Below are 22,565 nucleotides of genomic sequence, written 5' to 3'. Positions count from 1 at the left end.
CACCCTAACTAGAATTAAAAAAAAAAATGGTTCCTAGTTACTGCAGTCACTCTTACTAAACTTTACGATTTGGAGTTCTGAATTAAGTGCAGATGTGCCTACGTTTTTACACGTCATTGTTCATCCATAAATTTCATTTTTATGATTCCTGCTTTAGTACATTTTTATGACATTTCAGACGGCTCCCGCAAGCAAGACATCAGCAGTAAAGAGCGTGCCCAAGAAGCCGCTGTCGAAGCCCTCCAACGGGCTCGTGAACGGCGACGGCGACGAGCTGAAGCCGCCGCCGTCGCCGCCGGCCGCCGACAACGCGCTGCTGCCCGACGTGATCGCGTGAGCGGGCAGCGGCACCACCCACTGCCGCCACACAGAGTACACGCTCGACGTTAAGGTTCACTCCGGTCGCCCGCGGTGGCGGGAGCGAGATCTCGGAACGCCCCAGTGATCGATTCCTATTATTTCCGCTTGAATTATGTGATTTTCTATAAGTGTATGATGATATGATAGTTGACGCGTTAGGTGCGGGAACGTGTTCCCGGGGTATATTATTAAAGTCGCTTTATAGACGTACGTCGCCGGTTCGTTACGCGGGCCGAATCCCGCAACGGTTATTATTCAATATTATATGAGTCTTGTTTTTAGAATTTTATATTACCAACGAATGATTGATTTAAAATCTGGCTTTTAATTTATTATCTTTGTATAACCGTATTATTTAAATAAAAACGTGAGGAAGGACTGAGACATTGTTTTATTTATGAAAATTCTAGTGATGCAGTTGTTTTTTACGCGAGGCTTAAGGATTAGATGTTGTTTAATTGCTACTGTACTTACATATTATGTAAACTTAAATAATCATGGTGTTACAAAGAAATAAGTAAAATAGAACATTTTATTCGAATAAACGACTATACATCCTCTTACAAGCCTTTTTCTTACCAAACTATTTACAACACTATTCCCTTATATTTACTAGGTACACTTAGCTTATCATATTATTAATATCACATGGATAGGTATTGTCTAAATAGAAAAATGCGGGAACCGGAAGTCAGAATCCTTGAGGTTGTCAGCGATCCAACGATCTGCCTGCTGCGTCATTTCCTCGTCGAAGTAGTCGCGCCAGCCGCCAGCTTTACCTGCGAACAATCCAATATATTTTAACAGTACATATGGTGCTAATTTACCACTCTAGTGCGGTAACGCACTATACGTCCGTATGTGGGAAATACGTACTGTAAGGCCATATGTACTGTAAAACGTTGTACAATACACGTGCTAAAAGATAATTCGCAACTCGTGTCGATCTAAAACACTCCCTTCGGCCACTCGTTGCAAATTTCCTACTTTTCGCACTTGTATCGTAATGTACTATTACAGTACATCTGGTGCTCCATTACGACACCCTGTGCTATAATAAGCACATTACGTAACTACGTCGAAAATTTAAAGGGCCATATGTACCGTAAAACGTTCTACGATACACATGCGAATAGGTAATTCGCACTTGTATCGTAAATAACGAATAGTAACCACACTAATAATACTTCAAAAGAGCTCGTTAAACTAGATAGCATTCGGCAAGACGCTGCCGTGCTGCAGCCCGGCAGCCGCGACCGACCGCCGCCGCCGAACGTGGCTGCTGGGCAGCGCAGCCGTAAGCATTCCGATAGGCGCGACCGGGCGGCGACTGCCACGTGCAGTAGTCATACAGGACAGGAGTCAGTGCTAGCAGTTGTGCGGTTCGAAAAATAACGATGTCTGACAATTTAAATATACGAAAGCGAAAACTTGTGGAGCAACTGCTTCAGGACGATGATGAAATAATGATGATGATTTTACTTTCATCAAAGAGGAGTAGAATCGATTCATTGTATACGTCCAGAGTTGATGAAGGCAGTTATCAGATCCTGCTTAAACGGCATTTGAATTTAAAGGACCAGCAATTCAGGAAGTACTGCCGATTAAATAAAACATTATTTCAATTTGTGCTTAGTTTAATTAAAAACGAAATTCAACCTCTGAGAAAAGGATATATCATAGCTGAGGAAAAATTATTCCTCACCCTGTGAGTTTGTAGCATCTCATACCTGGGTCCTAACTCCCAGTCCTTACTCCCACGGGCTGATGCTCTGGATTCTCCAATCGGCTATAATTCCTTAACGCTTTTGCGTTCTCTTTCTGTCTGATTCTCGTCTTCCAAATTACTCCCTGAAACTTTTGATTTAAAATGTTTTACTTTCTGGCTATCATTTCTAAATTCTCCCTAAACTCCTTCTACCCTAATACGGCCCTGACCCGTCCGGTTACTTACCTTGCTGTTTTTCTAATCACTTCATGTTTTTATAATAATTTCGAAGCTAATCGACCTAAAATTCACTATAAATTTTCCTTGACATATTTGTTTCTTTGTTTTGACATTATCCGTCAAACTAATAATTTACTCTAAATTCCTTAGCATGAAGTTTAGGTCGTATAGTTTTCAAGTAGTTTGTTCTAAATTTTATCTAAAAATTGTTACTGGTGAACAAATATTTTCAAAATTAATAATAAGGTAAAGAATAATTCTAGAAAATGTTATCGCTAGCTATATAAGCGGCCCAGCGGACATCTGAATTGAGTTTGCTTCTAGTTCCCAATAAAGGAACGTCAGTTGTAAGGGTCCGTGCGGGGCCAAGCCAGGCCCCGCACCATCAAGAAACCCTCGCTCGCGCTCCTTAAAAAGTTACCTGTGTTCCTGGCGAAGTCTGGCGCTCTCTGCACGCGCCCAAGTCCGGTGGTGCTTTGCGGTTGCTCTAGCGGAGCGCCTCGTCTCCTAGGCGCGCGCTATCGGCGCGCCTCGCCTCAACAGGCGCGTGCTGTCACCGCGCCTCGCCCGCTATCGGCGCGACTCGCCTCAACAGGCGCGTGTTGTCACCGCGCCTCGCCTCTTCGAAGAGCGTGCTTATCAGCGCGCCTTACCATGCGCGCGCTATCAGCGCGCCTTACCCAGCGAGCCTTACCGTGCGCGTGCTACCAGCGCGCCTTACTGTGCGCGTGCTGCCAGCACGCCTCACCTTTGCGCGTGCTATCTGCGCGCCTTACCTTTGCGCGTGCTATCTGCGTGCCTTACCCTTGCGCGTGCTATCTGCGCGCCTTACTGTGTGCGTGCTACCAGCGCGCCTCACCTTGCGCGTGCTATCTGCGCGCCTTACCTTTGCGCGTGCTATCTGCGCGCCTTACCTTTGCGCGTGCTATCTGCGCGCCTTACCTTTGCGCGTGCTATCTGCGCGCCTTACCTTTGCGCGTGCTATCTGCGCGCCTTACTGTGCGCGTGCTACCAGCGCGCCTCACTTTGCGCGTGCTATCAGCGCGCCTATCCGTGTGCGTGCTCCTGCCTTGCGCGTGCTACTAGCGCAACTATAAACGTATTTTTATTCTTTTTGTAATTTAAACCATCTGTTAGCGTGTCATATTTAGACTATAGCCGATAAATAAAGAACCTACCCCTGTTATATCTATCCTTTCCTTTCTACCTCCTCACTCCCAGCTCCGTTACTCACTCCTCCAATATACGTGGAGGAGGGAGTAACGTGACAGTTTTGGCGCCCAACTTTTAAATTTACCGGCTTTCTTAACCCACTAAATTCTAAATTATAGACAGAATCCGTGTCTTTAAATCTTAAATAACTTTTCGGCCTCTTTCTGTTTAATTTTCTATTTCCTTAGTCAATATGGCACGTTTTTTAGATTATCTTATTATAGCAATCAGACTAGATAGCTACTTTTTTTTATCACTTTTATTTCTAATGATGTATTTTTCATAGGTCTTTAACTTTATAATAATTGTACTTCTTTTACTCTTCAGCTCAGCCCGTCCTCCTTCTCCCCTTTTTTTTCTTCTTCAAGCTCGTTTTCATTCTTCATTAACTTCCATTTTACATTTCTTTCATTTTGTGTGAGTGTGTCATCTGTAGATATTTCTTCATATTCTTGGGTGGCTTAATAAGCCAGGTGCCCTTCTTTTTTTCCTCACCCTGCAGAGCGGTAGTCCAACTCTGAAGAAAAAAATAAGCCTTATGGTCAAACACTACTTTTTTTTTACTCTACTGTGGTAGGTCTACCCCTACCACAACCTAAGTAGGCTCTACCCCTACTCTCTATTCTCGTCGGCTCTAAACCGACGAGAACTTGTACATAAACTTATCTTCGCGGAGCGGCTGACTACTCCCTTAAAATAAGCCTTAGGTCGTTCATTATTATCTTATTATCTTTTCCAGTGGAGCGGCTGACTACTCCCTTCTATAAAGAAGCCTCAGGTTATAGCGAGGACTTCCTAGGAGTGTGCGTCATAGAGCGTGAACCACATCCCCTTCCTTTGCCTGAGACTTATGAATGCGTGATTATGACAGGCGATGTATGAGTGCAGGGAAGTTCCTCGATCTATTCATCTTCTTCTCCATTATATCACTCATCCTCTCGTTCCATTTATTCATCCCCATTAACGAGCTTGCTCTTTCTCTCTTCTGACTTACTGACTTACCTACCTACTTACTTACTTACTTACCTGCTTACTTAACTACTTACTTCCTTTACTTTCCCCTAAACTTAACTCTTCACAAAAAAAAAAAAAAAACTTTTCCGTTTAAGATTACGACAAAGTTTTTTTTTCCGTGGTTTTTGGGGTAATGTAGCATCTCATACCTGGGTCCTAACTCCCAGTCCTTACTCCCACGGGCTGATGCTCTGGATTCTCCAATCGGCTATAATTCCTTAACGCTTTTGCGTTCTCTTTCTGTCTGATTCTCGTCTTCCAAATTACTCCCTGAAACTTTTGATTTAAAATGTTTTACTTTCTGGCTATCATTTCTAAATTCTCCCTAAACTCCTTCTACCCTAATACGGCCCTGACCCGTCCGGTTACTTACCTTGCTGTTTTTCTAATCACTTCATGTTTTTATAATAATTTCGAAGCTAATCGACCTAAAATTCACTATAAATTTTCCTTGACATATTTGTTTCTTTGTTTTGACATTATCCGTCAAACTAATAATTTACTCTAAATTCCTTAGCATGAAGTTTAGGTCGTATAGTTTTCAAGTAGTTTGTTCTAAATTTTATCTAAAAATTGTTACTGGTGAACAAATATTTTCAAATATTTTCAAAATTAATAATAAGGTAAAGAATAATTCTAGAAAATGTTATCGCTAGCTATATAAGCGGCCCAGCGGACATCTGAATTGAGTTTGCTTCTAGTTCCCAATAAAGGAACGTCAGTTGTAAGGGTCCGTGCGGGGCCAAGCCAGGCCCCGCACCATCAAGAAACCCTCGCTCGCGCTCCTTAAAAAGTTACCTGTGTTCCTGGCGAAGTCTGGCGCTCTCTGCACGCGCCCAAGTCCGGTGGTGCTTTGCGGTTGCTCTAGCGGAGCGCCTCGTCTCCTAGGCGCGCGCTATCGGCGCGCCTCGCCTCAACAGGCGCGTGCTGTCACCGCGCCTCGCCCGCTATCGGCGCGACTCGCCTCAACAGGCGCGTGTTGTCACCGCGCCTCGCCTCTTCGAAGAGCGTGCTTATCAGCGCGCCTTACCGTGCGCGCGCTATCAGCGCGCCTTACCCAGCGAGCCTTACCGTGCGCGTGCTACCAGCGCGCCTTACTGTGCGCGTGCTGCCAGCACGCCTCACCTTTGCGCGTGCTATCTGCGCGCCTTACCTTTGCGCGTGCTATCTGCGTGCCTTACCCTTGCGCGTGCTATCTGCGCGCCTTACTGTGTGCGTGCTACCAGCGCGCCTCACCTTGCGCGTGCTATCTGCGCGCCTTACCTTTGCGCGTGCTATCTGCGCGCCTTACCTTTGCGCGTGCTATCTGCGCGCCTTACCTTTGCGCGTGCTATCTGCGCGCCTTACTGTGCGCGTGCTACCAGCGCGCCTCACTTTGCGCGTGCTATCAGCGCGCCTATCCGTGTGCGTGCTCCTGCCTTGCGCGTGCTACTAGCGCAACTATAAACGTATTTTTATTCTTTTTGTAATTTAAACCATCTGTTAGCGTGTCATATTTAGACTATAGCCGATAAATAAAGAACCTACCCCTGTTATATCTATCCTTTCCTTTCTACCTCCTCACTCCCAGCTCCGTTACTCACTCCTCCAATATACGTGGAGGAGGGAGTAACGTGACAAGTTTATTGAGTCAAGTCATTTTTAATGTGTGTTTCAATAGACGTGAAGAATAATATTTCTTTACTTTTTTTGTAAAAGTACAGTTTTTGAAATAAACGCATAAACATAGTTTGGCGTAACCACTGTTTTATACATTTGGTGGTTGGGCAGCGCTGCCATACTGCTACGGGAGCGGCGCGGCCGAGGTCGCGCCGCCCGGCCGCGCCGCTCAGCCGCCTGCATCGGACGGTGTGTCATACAAATACCTATAAAGCAGTGCGGCAACTGCAGGGCAGCGACTGCCGGGTCGCGGCAACCTCTTGCCGACGCTTACCTTTACGGTTATTACTAATGAGGTCAGTGACACCTAGACTAGACATATGGAGACTCCGGCGAACGGAGGCAGGGATTAGCGAATCAAAGGCGCTTGTGTTCGCTCCACGCTGTTAGCCACGTCAAATTAAGCCGAATATGGGCAATCAGCGGAAATAATTCGTGTGGTTTTGAAAATCGCTAATCGCTCCTACTCAACGACTCTCGAAGGCCCGAAAGTCTCTCAGTGTTATCGGGCCAAAAATATACAACAAAATTCCTAATGACATTAAATTTACAGAAAGCGATTCAATATTTAATAAAAAACTTAAATGTCTACTCCTTGACCAAGCATGTTACTCTTGATGATTTTATGAAAGAGATTATTTAAAATATTATTGTATTGAAAACTATTGCACGATGATTATGTAATTGAAAACTTTGACCAATGTATTTTATCAATCATATTTAATTGTATATAACTGTCGTATTTCAAATGTACCTGTGTGACCTGTAAAATATTTTTTACCAATAAATAAACTGAACTGAACTGAGTTCACAGGTATGTAAGTATGACGAGTTGCGGAAAATGCCCAGCAAAACTAACTAACTAACAGGTATAACAGGTATACCTTGTAGTGTCCAGATAAACATTCTAAAAGTCCTCGAGGGTGTAGGGGGGGGGGGGGGTTTGAAGGTGCTAAAATTTGGCACCAATATATAAATCAGTTACGCTGACAGTCGTAAAATAAAAACTAGAAAAAATATTTTTTTAGGGTGGCTCCCCTACATGAAAAGTGGGGATGAAATTAGTCTTTCGCTTCAATCCTATAGCACACTATAGGACCAGGGTGTAGTTGGATAGGTCTTTTAAAACGATACGGGTCGCAGTGGCGTAACTAGGAGGGGGCAAGTGCCCCGGGCGCCATCCAAGGGGGGGGGGGGGGGGCAAAAGGCAGCAGCAGGGAAACTTGTCAGTCGTCAGGGGGCGCAAATTTGGTGACTGCCCCGGGCGCCATTCATTTCATTTATTTATTATCTCATATAAGCCTACAGTAATATACCAAATCGCTTACACGGTAAACATTATGCATAATTAATTAACAAATACAAGATTCTGACACAAATAACACCATAGAATTACAAACTACCATATCCTCTAGCTACGCCCCTGACGGGTCTTTTTTCTTGAGCTTTTTTCTAGTAGTAAGAATCAATTTTCTTGAGCTATGTAGTAAGAAGAAAATAAATAAAGGGAGAAAGACCAAGCCCTGGATCTCCAGCTTCACGAGGACAACGATGACTCAAGCCCTGTGTCTGTGCCGTACATTTTGAACTTTTGGACCCATTTCCACTAGCGTAATTATTTATATAAATGCCATCTAATTTTAAAGAAACTATTCAAGTTTTGATTTTTTCCGCTAGATGTCAGCTCTGTGCGATTTTTTTCCAACAAACTAGTGCCGCTTCTCACTAAATGTCAGCACTAGTAATAAATTCAATGCCACCTATTAGCCAATAGGTATTCTCGTGTAGATTTTTACCACCGGATGTCGCTATAAAATATAGTTCGGCTTGCCGGCACTAAATGGCATCAGTGTGTTATCGAGGTCGAGTGCGAAAGAGCCACAGTTTTTTCAAAGACATGGATAGAAACGTGGCCCTATAAAAATGGCGACGGATTGTCAATCGTATCACAACACTGTCGAAGACGGGGCCAAAAAAATATCAGATACTGTCCGCTCGCCAATGCCGTGCATTCGGAGGTCTAGGAAGTGGGGGAGGGGTGCGCCGCGCCCGTACGTACAAAATGACACCAGTCACCATCACTCTGTCATGACGCCCAACATTCCTAACATTCCTCAGCCGTGCACGGAATTCGCGCGCGGACAGTACCTACTAAAATGATAATGTAGTACAATTGTCCCAATTTGTCCAACCGATCTGTCAAAATAGTACAAAAACAGTATGTTAGGATGGTAATTTGGCCAATCGCACTGTCAATTTAGTATCTAGGATATAAAAACTCCGCTTAGCTACCAATGAACTATTATTATTAACGTATAGTAACGGCACAAAGAACCAGTATTTTGCGCCAAGAGTTGCCGTTTTGCCATCAAAACATAGAAGCGGAGCGTGAATCTCGCGATCTTAACGCGGAAGCGCCATGAATTTTTACGGCGCTTATGACGTTTTGGCCGCGTGGTACAGATTGTGATTGCGTCAATTTCATTGTTTGTTATGTCCTCTCTATAGTAAATAATAACTCAATGTTAGCTACCGGACGTACCTTTCCGAATAAACCCTTGCTCTCCCGGTATGAGGATGCCAAGCTCCTTCATGACGTCATAGTTGACGGACTTGTTATTCTTGAAGCTGTCGATGCTCAGGTGCTCGCAGAGCTTAGCTATCTCTTCGCCAGAGTACTGCTTGTCGAGGAATGCAGCGACGCGTCGGACGGCTGCTGGTAAATCCTGAAAGTAAAACGCTAAATTAACCTTTGCAGAGATATTTCAAAACCGCTACCCTCTATCGCTCACTCCTCTGTATTCTTCTTAGTCATTGGAAATGCCATTGCGCGCTTTATGCGATCCTGCTTTAAATAGGTAATTGCCCTAATTAGGACTAGCTAGATTGCTCTGAAACTTTGTACTTACTATTGTAAGTTGTAAGTAGTATTGTAAGTGTAAGTTGTAGTATCCTATTGGATAAGGTACTCGTATATCTATGTCTGTAATTAGTTTATGTAGCTTCAGATACCATTGTAAAAAAATACAGCAAATTTAGGTTTTTCATACACAACTTTTTTTTACTCTATGTCGTTTGTTTTATATAGTGGAGCTATATAAACTAATTTCAGACCTAGACATACCTCATGTCATTGTATGTGCAAAGTTTCATTACAATCCAACGCGTAGTTTTAAAATGAGAGCGGAACTACGTTTGTATGGGAAGGTGCAATTCGGCCGAGCTTGCCGGGGATTCTTAAGCGCGCAATTTGAAGCAAACATAAATAATATGTGCACTCGTAGATATATAAAACTATAAGGCATATTGGGTTAGACTTTACTCGTACTGTATGGTAAAAAAATGACCGGAAACAATCAAGTGTATAGGCATTTAAGTATATGACGTGAGTCTGACCTTGGTGAGCTCTTCATAGAACAAAAACAGCATGCGAGGATGATGCCTCTTCTGCCACGCTTCTTTCAAGTGCTCGAAGTAAGGCGTCCAGTGGTCTGCAAAATTTAAACCAACAAAAATTATAAGCCCCTGTAGGTAGAACACGTAAAAGTCTCTTTTCAACTCCATGTGTCTGAAAGTGATTTCCGCTTGTGCACATTAGATGTTAAAGGCATTTATAAAACTACCACCAGAAGAATAATAGTTTCTATAGTCGCGGGCAAATGCTAGTTTATTATAATTATAAGATATTAACTAGGTAAATAGAATGGTGGCCGTCAACAGAGCCAGTTTTCCCTTCTTTTTATGTATTTTCTTAGTTTTAATCAATGTAAAACAGTAAGTGCCGCGGAACTGAATCGTTTCCGTGTTTACTTAATTAAACCTGTTGCAATCACGGACAGGTTTCTGGTTTTATACATATTATTTTATAAAATGAACCGCACATTTATACCTACATACCTACTCTATCGAGTCTTGACCTGAGACCCCTAGGTCTCAGGTCATTAGGTACTAGGTCATTAGGTGCATAAGTACGTATGTACGTATCTTCTTAGTACTCTGTTATAATAATAGACCGTTTATACAATAAAATTAAAATTTTAAAAAACTTTCTAAGCCAGCGGTTCAGTTCGTCACTATTGAACTGTGGACTAGACATATAAAAGAGCTCGTTATTGTTTTCTTTTCGTTATTTCTCGCGGAGCCGCCACAGAGGCTTTGCGAAGCCCTAGGGCTCCGCGGAGCACACTTTGAGAATGGCTGCTCTACGCTATATTTATGCCAACAAAATCTATTTTATGCCAAAAATGCCTTACATTATTTTGGAAAAGAGCTGATACTCTTCAAACTGCTGACTTTGAGAAACATAGCTAAGAATCACCGCAAGAAAACTCGCTTTTACGTAAACAAAAACCGCATCGAAATCGTCCCATCCGTTGGAGAGCGGATCTACGATGTTTGTCTCCGTTTGTCTGTCTGTGGCATCGTAGCTACCTACGATGCCACAGACAGACAAACATTGAAGTCAAACATATAGGTAAATACCCCTCTTTTTGCGACGGGTTTAAAAACACTATGCACATAAGACAAAGTGTTAAAGATTTGATTTTAATAATTAACGGCTATTTTTTTTTATAAATAGGTAATTCACTCACGCAAGTCATTGATGAAGAAATTCCAATACATTTTGAAGTCCCCGATATATCCCTGAGTTCTGATTAACCTGTTGAGATGGTAAAACGACACAGCGACATCGCGCGGGTCACGGGCGACGTACACCATCCGACCCTTTTCTAACAGCGTGGGAGGGAGTACGGACATCGGTAAATGTGTCTTGATGAATCGCTGCGAGGTGTTTGCCGCCAATTGTTCTGTTCCAGGTTGGGAGACCAGCTCCAGTAGGCGAAGCTTTTCAGGACTGTGGCTGTTCTCTTCGTGGAACCGTGCTTTCATCACTGGGTGGACGAATATTGAAAATCTGGAAACATTAACAGTTTGTAGTTTAGGTACTTAACAAAGCACAAAGCACTTACAACCAATAATAAGGGCCTAGCTCAGTGGCGGTGCGTCAAATTACTTGTTCGGCAAGCCGATGCTAATTTTGATTTACTTTTCATACGGTAGATATACTTCACACGGTACGGTAACGGAACGGTAGGACAAGTTCTTAATTCAAATTATGTAAGCCGGTGGGAATCGAGTTCTATGGACTCTCCGTTTCTGCTAGCTAGGTGGTAAAGATAAGATAAAGATAGTTTATTATTCAAGTAGGCATATTACAATGCGCAAATGAACGTCAAATAAAGCTACACCGGCTCAAAACCGCATTCAATTCATTTGTGATTCTTGATAAATATGTGATAATATCTCCTTACTCTAAAAACGGGTATCTCTCGGTAAGGGGAATCGCGTCGGATTTTTCGTAGTCCAAATCGTTTGCGACCATCCACACCAATTCTTGCGTCCACGTAGTACCTGGAGCGAGTACGGATACTTAAATATATTTTAGTTTCAAATATCAAACGTATGGTCTCATCCGGGCCTGGCAGAAAGCATGGAACTCTTCATGCATGTAGCCTATAAAACATTAAAAACCAGCAGATGCGGAAACAAGTCGACAATTGTTGTTTGAATTAATTCCTACCATACAGAAATGAAAAATGAAAAGATAATTCATTATAAACAATAATAATAATTCGGGCTATATATGTCCCACTGCTGGGCACTGGCCTCCTCTCATGCTTTTGTGCTAGCGGCTAGCGGTGCAAGCGGAGTGGAATGGTGGCCGAGTGGATATGACGTCCGACTTTCAATCAGGAGGTCGCGGGTTCAAATCCTGGCTCGTACCAATGAGTTTTTCAGAATTTATGTACGGAATATCATTTGATATTTACCACTAGCTTTTCGGTGAAGGAAAACAGCTGCGAAGAAATTCAAAAGGTGTATGTCAAGTCTAATCCGCAGATAATTATAACCAAAGAGTAAAGTAAGTATAATTGATTATAACTTTGTATTATTTTGTCGTGATTTAAAAACATTATACCTAATTTTTTCAATTAAATAAATTAGTAGTTACCGAAGATGCCTACAACGGAAAATCATAAATTTGAATCATGCTTGTTGATAGTTTTGCGTGTCCTCAACTCCTCATTAAGTTTATCGAGATTACAGGGCAGGCCTACGAGTTACGCAACATAGCCATCATAGCTCACCTGATCGGGGGTAACTGGCCACGAAGATGTCGCTGTGGCGCACGTCCATGGTGTAGATGTTGAGCGCCTCTTGCTTGTATTTGTCCGGGAGAAAGTAGCCTTTCGGGCCCACTCGTACGAAACCGGTGTGTTCGCCTGCAGACGAAACTTAATCGTAACTCTACTTTTTTCGATTGACCCACGGCTTATATTATTGTATATAAGGGGTCCTTCTGCAGAAGTGTTGAAATGAAACATATTATAATCGTTGTGATTATATTTCGTATATTCACATTTCGTAGCGTATTCTGCGGTATCTACCTATCTGTTAATTAAGCTTTCGCAAAGCATGGTTTTAGCATGATTGAGAGATGAGACTTATGAGTTCACATTCGAGATAAATTAATTACTGGGCATGATGGCAGAATAAAGTCAAAGACATCATTCTTTGATTTAAAATTGAGTTGTAATTTGTTTTAAGTGATAATTGTTTTAGTAATTATACTTCCATCTGAATCTCTCTTCCGTCTATCCGTTGTAAGTAATCTATTAGTTATTATCATTTTATTTTGAATTATGAATAAACACCTAGTTACAGGTAATTGTAATTATTAGGTATGTACCACAAACTTTATAAAGATATGTAAGTACCTACTAGACTATGAGCTTGTGCTCAAAAAAGGGAAACTATTTTGAGAGCCACGAAACGCTTTTAGTTGGTTTTCTATATCAACTATCCTTATTTCTACTAGATCCGGGCGTCTGGCAGCCGTTCATTGGTGGAAACCAGTGACGACAGGCTAGGTAGGTAACAAACTAATCAAAGGTATTTATTATGTATTTATTTCATTGTTCTAAAAATGTTATCCTTTTTCCGGGGCTAGCACTCCGTCTAATAAAGTTGTTTTAAAGTAGTTATTTAATTTCGCAGTTAGGTGCATAGTAGGTATTACCTACAGTTTACAGTACGAAATAATGAAATTATGATGGCGTCGATGGACGTCCGAGGAACTAAATAATTTTATTGCTGCAATGAACGTATTAGCCTTGATTTAATAGTTGAGTACATTCTCGGCGGTGCACCTTTATGACCAATCGTGCGTGCTATTTGGAGGTTAGAGTACATAGTTTATCAGTTAACGAAAAATTATTTTAGTAAATAAAATAACAGTTAACCCTTATCTTGACAAGGCTCAAAATATTTTAAATTTTAATATATTTTTAATTTTTGGTCACCTATTGACCATAATAGACTATTAAAAAATAATGAAAACAATCTACTTAGGCTTTTCTAGATTCGGAAAATCATATATGTATCATATTTAATACAGGGCCAATCCCTCGACAAACTAGTTGCCTACTTTTTAGCAGAAAAATGTGGGTTTTAATAAAAATGAAACATATAATCCAAACAGAAATCGTCATTTATTGTTATTAAACCGCAATCTAAAGCATAAAATGACTATTACTCATGTAAAAATAAATAATATCTACGAAAACCTAATCACATGGTAGAAAATTTTTATCCCGTAGAGATTCAAATAACACGTTAACAAAAAGTTGTGTAAAATTGGGCAAGTAACCAAATAAGTATAATAGTAAAAAAAAAACTTTTTTTATCTTGGGGGGCATTTTTTGCCATAATTAAAATTTGCCGCGCTACGGTCTACGGCATAGCAATTAAGGATACAGCGTACGAATATACAGTTTAAATAATATCTATTACTTTGAAAAACCAAAGTTCACTAACTAAATAGTATGATAACTAATATGACATATTTGAAACATGTGTTGCAACCCTCCCAAGTACAAGGACAAGTTTAGAGGAACATAGTTGGGTGAGTAAAAGGTACCGTTGTCGGGTTAACTTAGACTGATTTATTACAACATAATCAACTGTTTTTATACATCCTAATCTACGGCGGTACAGACCTTATCTTAACTAAATCAGCGCGTGCTCAAACCTATACTAAGTTATCGACACGCGCCGATAATATTTTGCTGACCGCCATAGTACTCCCCCCTTTTAAAAAAAATAAAAATAAATTAGCGGATGGAGCGGCTGTCGCGGTGAGAGTGAACGCTGCTGGCGGCAGGGGCGAGCGCTGGCGGTGGCGGCGAGTGATGCTAAACTTAGCAGAACTGCTGTCAATGCTCGGACCTCACGGTTTCGGTTCCCGTCGGAGGAAGAACTTCGCTTGAAGGAGCTTGCCGGCGGAATGGTGGCTTCTGAGCGTCACGGTCGTTATATAGTTGCTCTACCTAATTCTGAAACCGCACCGCACGCCCCGATTTCGTGACATACGTGCACATATGCCGCGCGTCTGCGCTATCAGCATGATCAGCATCTGGACCGGCTAGCAAGAATGCGGGCTTAAGACGATCAATAGACACGTACGATTCTTTTCCGCCTTTTTGAATGCAGAAAACCTTATCTGTTCTCGACACTACTAGGTACGGCCCTTCGTACGGCGGAGTCAAGCTCGGGCGGAGAATATCGCACCTCACAAACACGTGCGAACAGCGCCCCAGTTCAGGATGAACAAAGATCTTCTGGCTAGTACACCGGCGCGTAGGTACCGCTGCATACATTGAAATATTGCTCCGAATCCTTCTTACAAGCTCGTCGTAGGTCTCTGAACTCTCCCCGCCCGTGAAAAAATCTCCAGGAAGCTTAACTGGCGCACCGTACAACATCTCCGTTGCACTAAACCCCGTGTCGTCCCGAACAGCACTCCTTATTCCCATCAGCACCGAAGGCAACTCCCGGACCCAATCCCGAGAGCCCCTAGCCATTAAGGATGCCTTGATGGTCCTGTGCAGACGCTCGACCTTAGAATTCGCCTGGGGATGGTACGCAGTTGTCCTGATCCTTTGCACCCCTAGGAGCTGTGTTAAACACTCAAATGTTCTGGACTCGAACTGGCGGCCTTGATCCGTTGTTATGCGCAGAGGGCAACCAAATCTCACTATCCACCCCTCGTAAATCACGCGAGCCACGGTCTCTGCCGTAATATCTGTGACTGGAACAGCCTCTGGCCACGAAGTGCAGCGATCTATCATTGTCACCAAATATCTTTTTCCCTGGGAAAGCGGCAATGGCCCCACAATGTCACAGTGCATGTGCTCAAAACGCGCCGACGGAGCGAATTCCCCCAACGGCGCCACCGTATGTTTCCAGACTTTTGACCTTTGACACCTAATGCAAGCCTGACACCATTGGTTTACGTCCCTGTTCATATTGTACCAAATATACCGTTGAGATATTAACTTCCTGGTCGTACGTTTCCCAGGGTGGCTAATATCGTGAACCGCCTGGAAAAGCATCTTCCTGTATTTCTCTGGAATATAGGGACGATTGACCCCTGTTGAAGTGTCGCATATTATCGCAACCGACATTCCCGACATGTTAACTTTCTCCATTCTCAACTTTTTGCTCTTATACAATTTTACTAACTCAGCGTCACCTTCTTGGCTTCTTGCTAAATCAGCATAATCGATCGGCGACGGCATGCATATTTCGTCGACCGCACGTGACAAACTGTCAGCTACTACGTTATCTTGACCGTGAATAAACTGAATGTCCGTGCTGTACTGAGATATGTAATCCAACTGGCGAACACGTCGTGGAGTATCGTTAACTGAAGGCTTTTTGGTAAAAGCATACGTTAAGGGTTTGTGATCCGTAAAAATTGTAAATTCTCTTCCCTCGATCAACCGTTGAAAATGCCGCACCGCCATGTAGATTCCCAATAACTCTCGGTCAAAAGTTGAATACTTCCTCTGGGCCTCACTTAAACCCTTTGAAAAAAACCCTAACGGCTGCCATGCATTGTTTACCCTCTGGTGAAGCGCCGCACCCACGCACGACGAACTCGCATCCGTGAAAAGTGCCAACTGTGCGTTCTGCAATGGATGGGCCACCGTTATTGCATCCATAACGTTCTTTTTACACTGCGCGAAAGCCTGCTCAGCCTCAGGAGTCCAAACGATTGCCGTATTGTCATTCTTTTTTGTGTCCTGCAAGTACTCATTTAGACTAGTTTGATATCGTGCTGCGTTGGGCAAATTACTACGATAAAAATTCACCATGCCCAAAAATCTCCGTAAATCCTTGACAGTCTTAGGCTTAGGAAAATCTGCGATCGCCTCGTACTTCTCCTTGGTAGGACGAATCCTTTGGCTCGTTATATGATAACCTAGGAAATCCATTTCCGCCTTAACAAACTCGCATTTCTCCGCGTTGATCGTAATGCCGTTCTCATTAAGTCGCGAAAACACGATATCTAAATGCTCGTAGTGCTCGCTCTCGTTTCGCGAGGCTATTAGACAGTCATCCACATACACGAATATGAAATCTAAATCCCTGAATATGGAATCCATAAACCTCTGGAACGTCTGACCCGAATTCCGTAACCCAAAAGGCATTAACGGGAACGAAAATAATCCGAAGGGTGTAATTATTGCAGTTTTTTCCACGTCCGCAACAGGAATACAATGATAGGCTTTGCGAATATCAATCTTGCTGAAAACCTTCTTATTTTCCATAATATATGTGAAATCTACTAGCCTCGGAAGAGGGTACTTGTCTGGAACAGTAACCTTGTTTAACATACGATAGTCTCCGCACGGCCTCCACTCGCCATTCTTCTTTTTTACCATGTGAAGCGGACTCGCCCAAGGGCTATCGGATGGCTGACATATGCCCAAATCCATCATTTTCTGAAATTCCTGCTTAGCTACATGATACTTGTCTGGTGGCAATGGCCTCGCCCGTGATGAAATCGGTGGGCCCTCCGTCAAAATGTGATGCTTAACGTTATGCTTTGGTGGCTTCTTCATAGACGATAGTCGAGTTATATCAACGTACTTCTCTAAGATCTCCTTAACTCGTGAATCTATTTTCTCATCAATTGTTCGTATTGAAAGTATTGACGACCGCTTCACTCTAACAATGGTTGCAGGCGTTGTAAGCTCTGTAACTTTGTCAATTAATCTGCGACCATGAATATCTACCAAAATCTTGTGATATTCTAAAAAATCAGCCCCCAAAATTGCTTGCTTGACGTCAGCAACCACGAACGTCCATGTATAAGGTCGCCGAAGCCCGATGTTGAGCGTCAAATCCTTCTCGCCATACGTATTAATTTTAGTATTATTGGCTGCGTATAGCATATACTTGGTGTCCCTCTTAGCTCTCCCGTAGAGTCTCCCGATACAGGAAACCGCTGCACCTGTATCTACTAAAAATTTAATTCCACTGCTTTTGTCTGTAATTGTGAGGCGGGAGCTAGGATATATCGCACAAAGGTCCGCCGTTCTTTGCGCGCGAGCTAGTTTGTAGCGTCCGTTTTCCCATGCACATGGCTGCTGGCACTGTCCCGCTCTTTCTCCAAACTTGTAATGATATGTACATAACCAATTGTTACGGCCCCGTGACCCTGATCTTGACGAATAGCGCTGACGAAATGCATTCCGCTCCATGCTACGTCGATAATTCCCACGCGCATGTCGTAACTCACTTATGTCTAATTGCATTTTTGCCAGCTGTGTTGTTACGCTGGCTAAGCAAACCACGACGTCATCGCTTTTACATGTCTGACTATTTACTACGGACACTTCCGCCCTCTTCGTGTTTTCGTAAATTTTATCTGCCAGCTCGCAAGTTTTGTCATCGGAAAGCTGGTCTGTCGCTGCCAAAACCGTCGTAACTGACGTGGGAAGGTGGCGTAGCCACATAAGTCTCACTGTGTCGTCATTAATCTTGTCACTGGCCAGATTTCGCATTTTACGCCACAGCTGAGAAGGCTTCTGATCCCCTAGTTCTACTTCCGACAATAACCTTTGAAACCGGCTCTGGTCAGACTCTTCGTAGCATCCGATTAATCTATTTTTGATAGTTTTATACTTGTCCTCCGCAGGGGGTTTGGTAATAACGTCGCTGATCTGCTGAACTTCCTCCTTGGTCAGCTTGGCAATAACCATGTTGTACTTATATTCATCTCCCTGTTTCTGTGGTGCCACGATTGCTTCAAATTGAGTGAACCACAACCGTGGAAGGTCCCTCCAAAACTCTGGAATGCGGGACATCACTGACGTTGCTGCAATTTCCGACACGTCGGCATTAGCGCTGCCCGGAGATTTGATCTGATTCAGTGGAGACATAATGACGCAGCAGCAGTGTTACGAAGTCACACGTAGAGAGATAAACTTGTTATTCTCACCAGTAAGTATTGAAATTTGCAGCCATACTTCACTTGCCGTGTTCAATCGTCCAACAATAGCGTGGCCATCCTGTTCTTCAGTCGGGGTCACCACTTTAGAGGAACATAGTTGGGTGAGTAAAAGGTACCGTTGTCGGGTTAACTTAGACTGATTTATTACAACATAATCAACTGTTTTTATACATCCTAATCTACGGCGGTACAGACCTTATCTTAACTAAATCAGCGCGTGCTCAAACCTATACTAAGTTATCGACACGCGCCGATAATATTTTGCTGACCGCCATAACAAGTATAAAAAAATCAAAATTAAAATAAATCATGAACACCTACTTTGACGATAACTTGGCAATGTATTAAATGTAATAATACACATGTACTTTTATGAGTTCTTGGCAATGTATCAAATATGATACATAACAGTTTCATGTAAATATCTGTGTGTTAAATGTTTTTAAACCACTATGTAAATCGTAATACACTAACAGATAGTAAGTGCAGATTATGCAAAAATATATACTAATCTAAGAAATAAGTGCAAAACTTACAGTTCGAAATGAAAACTGTTGTTTCCGCGGCGCCATGTTGATTATTACTAATTAATTTACAATGACACTTGTGTGCATTATTTTTGCTATGATAAAGGAGGGTTGATCGACATATTTATAGCATAATTTTTTTGTTAAGTGATAAAGTGTACCTGCTAGATTTTTTTATATTCCATGTTTCACGGGTGTTACGATCCCAAGATAAGGGTTAAATTGAAGCATCTATTCGTTACTTGCATTGTTCCTTGCATCATATTAAGCTGATTAAATGCCCTAGCAGAAATTATGTCAACTGCTTTGTAGAGTCCATTAGGTATATTCAATTTGTGATAATAGTGGTCTTTCGAAATTGGAGGTGTTTTTTTACGGCTGAATAGCTATGTGTGTTACTTAATATCCGAATTATTTTTCAAATTCCATCCAAGGTTAAAATTATAGGACCGAGGGTATTTATATGCCGATATTTATAGGTAAACCAAGAATTTCTTCAATTTATATTAAAATCTAAATCGAACCATAAAAGCAATGAATAAGTAAACAACCAGACACCAACTCAATTAAGACAAAAGTAGGTTACATTGATAAAGGACAATGACTTTGATAGTTAAATAGATATCTAATATTTACTCGTGTGTTTGTGTCAATTCCACTACAAAACGCAACAATAACAATTTATGCCGTTTCTTGAAATTTAATTGTTCTTATTATATAACTTAAGTTATAATAAAGTATAATTTAGTTAGTTTCAATATAATTTAAGATAGTTTTAGAATGCTTGTTTCTTAATAATTTATTGTAAAAAATGTAAAATTTATTCTGTTTTGTATCTCCTCTTCTTATAGGCTTTAATTTATGTTAATTAATTGTATAAACTCATTCGAATCTGGTTTACCTACGAGACAGGCTAAGCCTAGTGTAGGAACCAGAGCAACCTGACTAGTATATTTCTATGCCAGGTACATTTTGTCAACTGTATTTAATTAGGTTAATCTGAAAATATTTTTGTGTACCTACAATAAAAAAATTGAAGTTTTCTTACTTACTTATCAAATTTATTTCACGTAGAACTTTTTCAACAAGTGGCTTCAAATGACTTTACGCACACGTAAAAAAGTTAAGATATACTCAATTTCTCCCAAATTGTACTGGTGACTGTACCTAGGTAAGTATATACAATACACACAGATACGTGACAGAATTTTATTTGTAAATCCATAAGAGGGAGTCATAATACTTACGTACCTATGTTTATTTGTGCGTTCGTTGTGCTGTCACGATAGTTGACAGTACCAATGATTTATTACTTGGGAGAGAAAAGAAACTAAGTTAAAAAGGGCAAAGACCTTCAGAGGAAGGTTGATGGTAAGGCCTCCAGCCCGTACGGAATTAAATACAGTGACGTATGTGTTTACACTTGTAAATAGTGCCTAGATAGGTACAGTAAACCTGCTTGTACTTAACTCTACTAAACTGCGACATAATTCAAATAGTTAGGTGCAAGAATGCTGTTTGAATAATTATTTATGTAATCAGTAAATTTAGAGTTGACCTACATACATAAAGAAACCGATATTAACATATTAATGCTGTGAAAATTTCCGATTCGTGTCGCGTCACTCACCGTTAGAACCTTAAGCATTAGTTCTAAAATATTTTTTAAATAAAAATATACACTTTACAAACACAAATACATTATATTATAAAACCGAAACAATATTTAAACGTTTACCTACCTGCAAGCATTAGTTCTAAAATATTTTTTTAATAAAAATACATTATATTATAAATTTACTTTTAATTTACATTATATTATAAATCCGAAACAATATTTAAACGTTTACCTACCTGTAAAATACTTCATTAACTCCGCAGCCAACTTGGGCTCTACATCCCTTATTTCTAAGGGAAACTTGTTATTATTGTGTACATCCATTTTGCCTTTTATAACCCGTTGTAATTCACGATCTAATTAAAACAATTGTCACACTTTATATGTGGAAGTGAAACCGAGGGAAAGCGAAAGCGCGCGCGTTTGTCGGTGTCCGCGTCCGCGCACACTGTGCGCGCGAAGTCTTCAACTTATATTGTTTACCACCACTCGAAACAATCTCATGTAAGTGTCCAGAGATTTTGGCTCTCGATGTGCTCTCGATGCTGCAGCCGCTGTAGGTTAACAGGTACAGAAAAACAAAACTGTAGTTAGGCTCGGTTGCCTTGAAATTGACTGGTGGGGAACAGTACATTACAAGATTATCGTTGACTAGCTTTTGCTCGCGACTTCGTCTGCGTGGACTTAGTAACAGCAGCTAAAGTAAGTATAGCGCCTGGAAAAATTCTCATGGCAATCATTTAATTTGAGCATATTATGCACACAAATTAGCAGGCACTTCATTAATTATCTCAATTGCACCCCGCTTTTTACTTTCTTAAGGGATGATTTTCGGGATAAAAACTATCCTATGTCCTTCTCAGGGACTCATCAACCTATTTCTATGCCAAATTTCATCTAAATCGATTCAGCGGTTCAAGCGTGAAGAGGGAACACACAGACAGAAAGACAGACAGACAGACAGACTTTCGCATTTACCACGTACACGTTCCAGACGCTTTGAACAATATCGTATAGATATTATTTATTAAATTGCACGTAATTGAATCAAAAGGGTTAAAATGTTATGCCAGAGACGTCAGATCAGATCGTACGGTACGATCACATATCTGATAACAGTTCGTAGTTTCGTACCTGCTTGCGCATACAGAAGATAAACCGCAGGCCATTGTCAAGTAGGTAAACGACCGAGTTTATTTAGAGCATGCTGAAAAATGTTCGTAGAGCCAGGGCCTGGCTTAGAGTTCTGACCGCCCTAGGCTGACTATATATATATCCGCCCCCGCTTGTCTCAACTCAGAGCCGCCGCCGCGCCCCCTTGCGCGCCCTCTTGGTCCTTGCGCCCTAGGTTTTAACCTTATTAGCCTATAGGTAAATCAGGCCCTGCGTAGAGCACAATGCGGGAAGCCTTTCGACACTGTCCAAAAGATGGGCATCTTTTACTAGAAACAGGGGCGTAGCTAGCAGATATGGCGCCCGGGGCAGTCACCAAATTTGCGCCCCCTGACGACTGACAAAAATTTCCCTGCTGCTGCCTTTTGCCCATTTTGGGCCAAATTTCCCAATTTTTAAATGGAGAGGTTTTTTATTTTTTGTCATTTATTTATGCCTGCCGAACACTATTCCAATTTTTACAAAAAGCAAATCGCATGTTTCACATAAGGCGTTGCCGAGTCTTCGAATATGAGTGTGACCCGGGGATTTTGACGTCAAATAACTCGATGGCCCTCCCTTTTTAGGTAGTTTCACTATTTCACAGGGGTGGGTCGGCTTCTGCTCCCTAAACGAGCCTTTGTTCAGGCTACTTAGCAGTCTTAGCACTAGGTATATATAGGTATTATACCGGAGCGTAAATACCTACCT

At 41.7% G+C, this 22,565-nt stretch overlaps 2 protein-coding genes across 2 annotated transcripts in view; one reads left to right on the top strand and one right to left on the bottom strand.

Moving 5' to 3' along the window:
• The window catches only part of LOC134742320 (uncharacterized), a 111,090-nt gene extending 110,348 nt beyond the window's left edge, over window positions 1–742 (top strand). Inside the window, exon 15 of the mRNA XM_063675370.1 lies at window positions 179–742. Coding sequence (XP_063531440.1) covers window positions 179–337 — 159 coding nt within the window. The 3' untranslated portion in view covers window positions 338–742. The remainder of the gene's footprint in view (window positions 1–178) is intronic.
• Window positions 733–21,154, bottom strand: LOC134742009 (luciferin sulfotransferase-like). The gene is made up of 7 exons (XM_063674928.1): window positions 20,939–21,154; window positions 12,343–12,477; window positions 11,506–11,605; window positions 10,786–11,108; window positions 9,590–9,684; window positions 8,736–8,919; window positions 733–1,139 (listed from the first exon to the last, which is right to left on the bottom strand). Exons 1-7 carry the CDS (start codon window positions 21,024–21,026, stop codon window positions 1,024–1,026), a joined length of 1,041 nt encoding a protein of 346 aa, XP_063530998.1. The 5' UTR covers window positions 21,027–21,154; the 3' UTR covers window positions 733–1,023.
• Window positions 21,155–22,565: the final 1,411 nt, after the last annotated feature.

This window comes from Cydia strobilella, chromosome 6, assembly GCF_947568885.1.
Source record: "Cydia strobilella chromosome 6, ilCydStro3.1, whole genome shotgun sequence".
Classification (NCBI taxonomy): Eukaryota; Metazoa; Arthropoda; class Insecta; order Lepidoptera; family Tortricidae; genus Cydia; species Cydia strobilella.
Note: the sequence above shows the minus strand (reverse complement) of the source record. Positions and strands in the feature narration are given on the sequence as shown.

Coding starts and splice junctions, on each gene's coding strand:
- LOC134742009 (XM_063674928.1), bottom strand. CDS start 21,026: ATGGATGTACACAATAATAACAAGTTTCCCTTAGAAATAAGGGATGTA. Junction 11,606..12,342: donor GGCCAGTTACCCCCGATCAG/GTGAGCTATGAT, acceptor TACTCGCTCCAG/GTACTACGTGGACGCAAGAA. Junction 8,920..9,589: donor TCTATGAAGAGCTCACCAAG/GTCAGACTCACG, acceptor TTTTACTTTCAG/GATTTACCAGCAGCCGTCCG.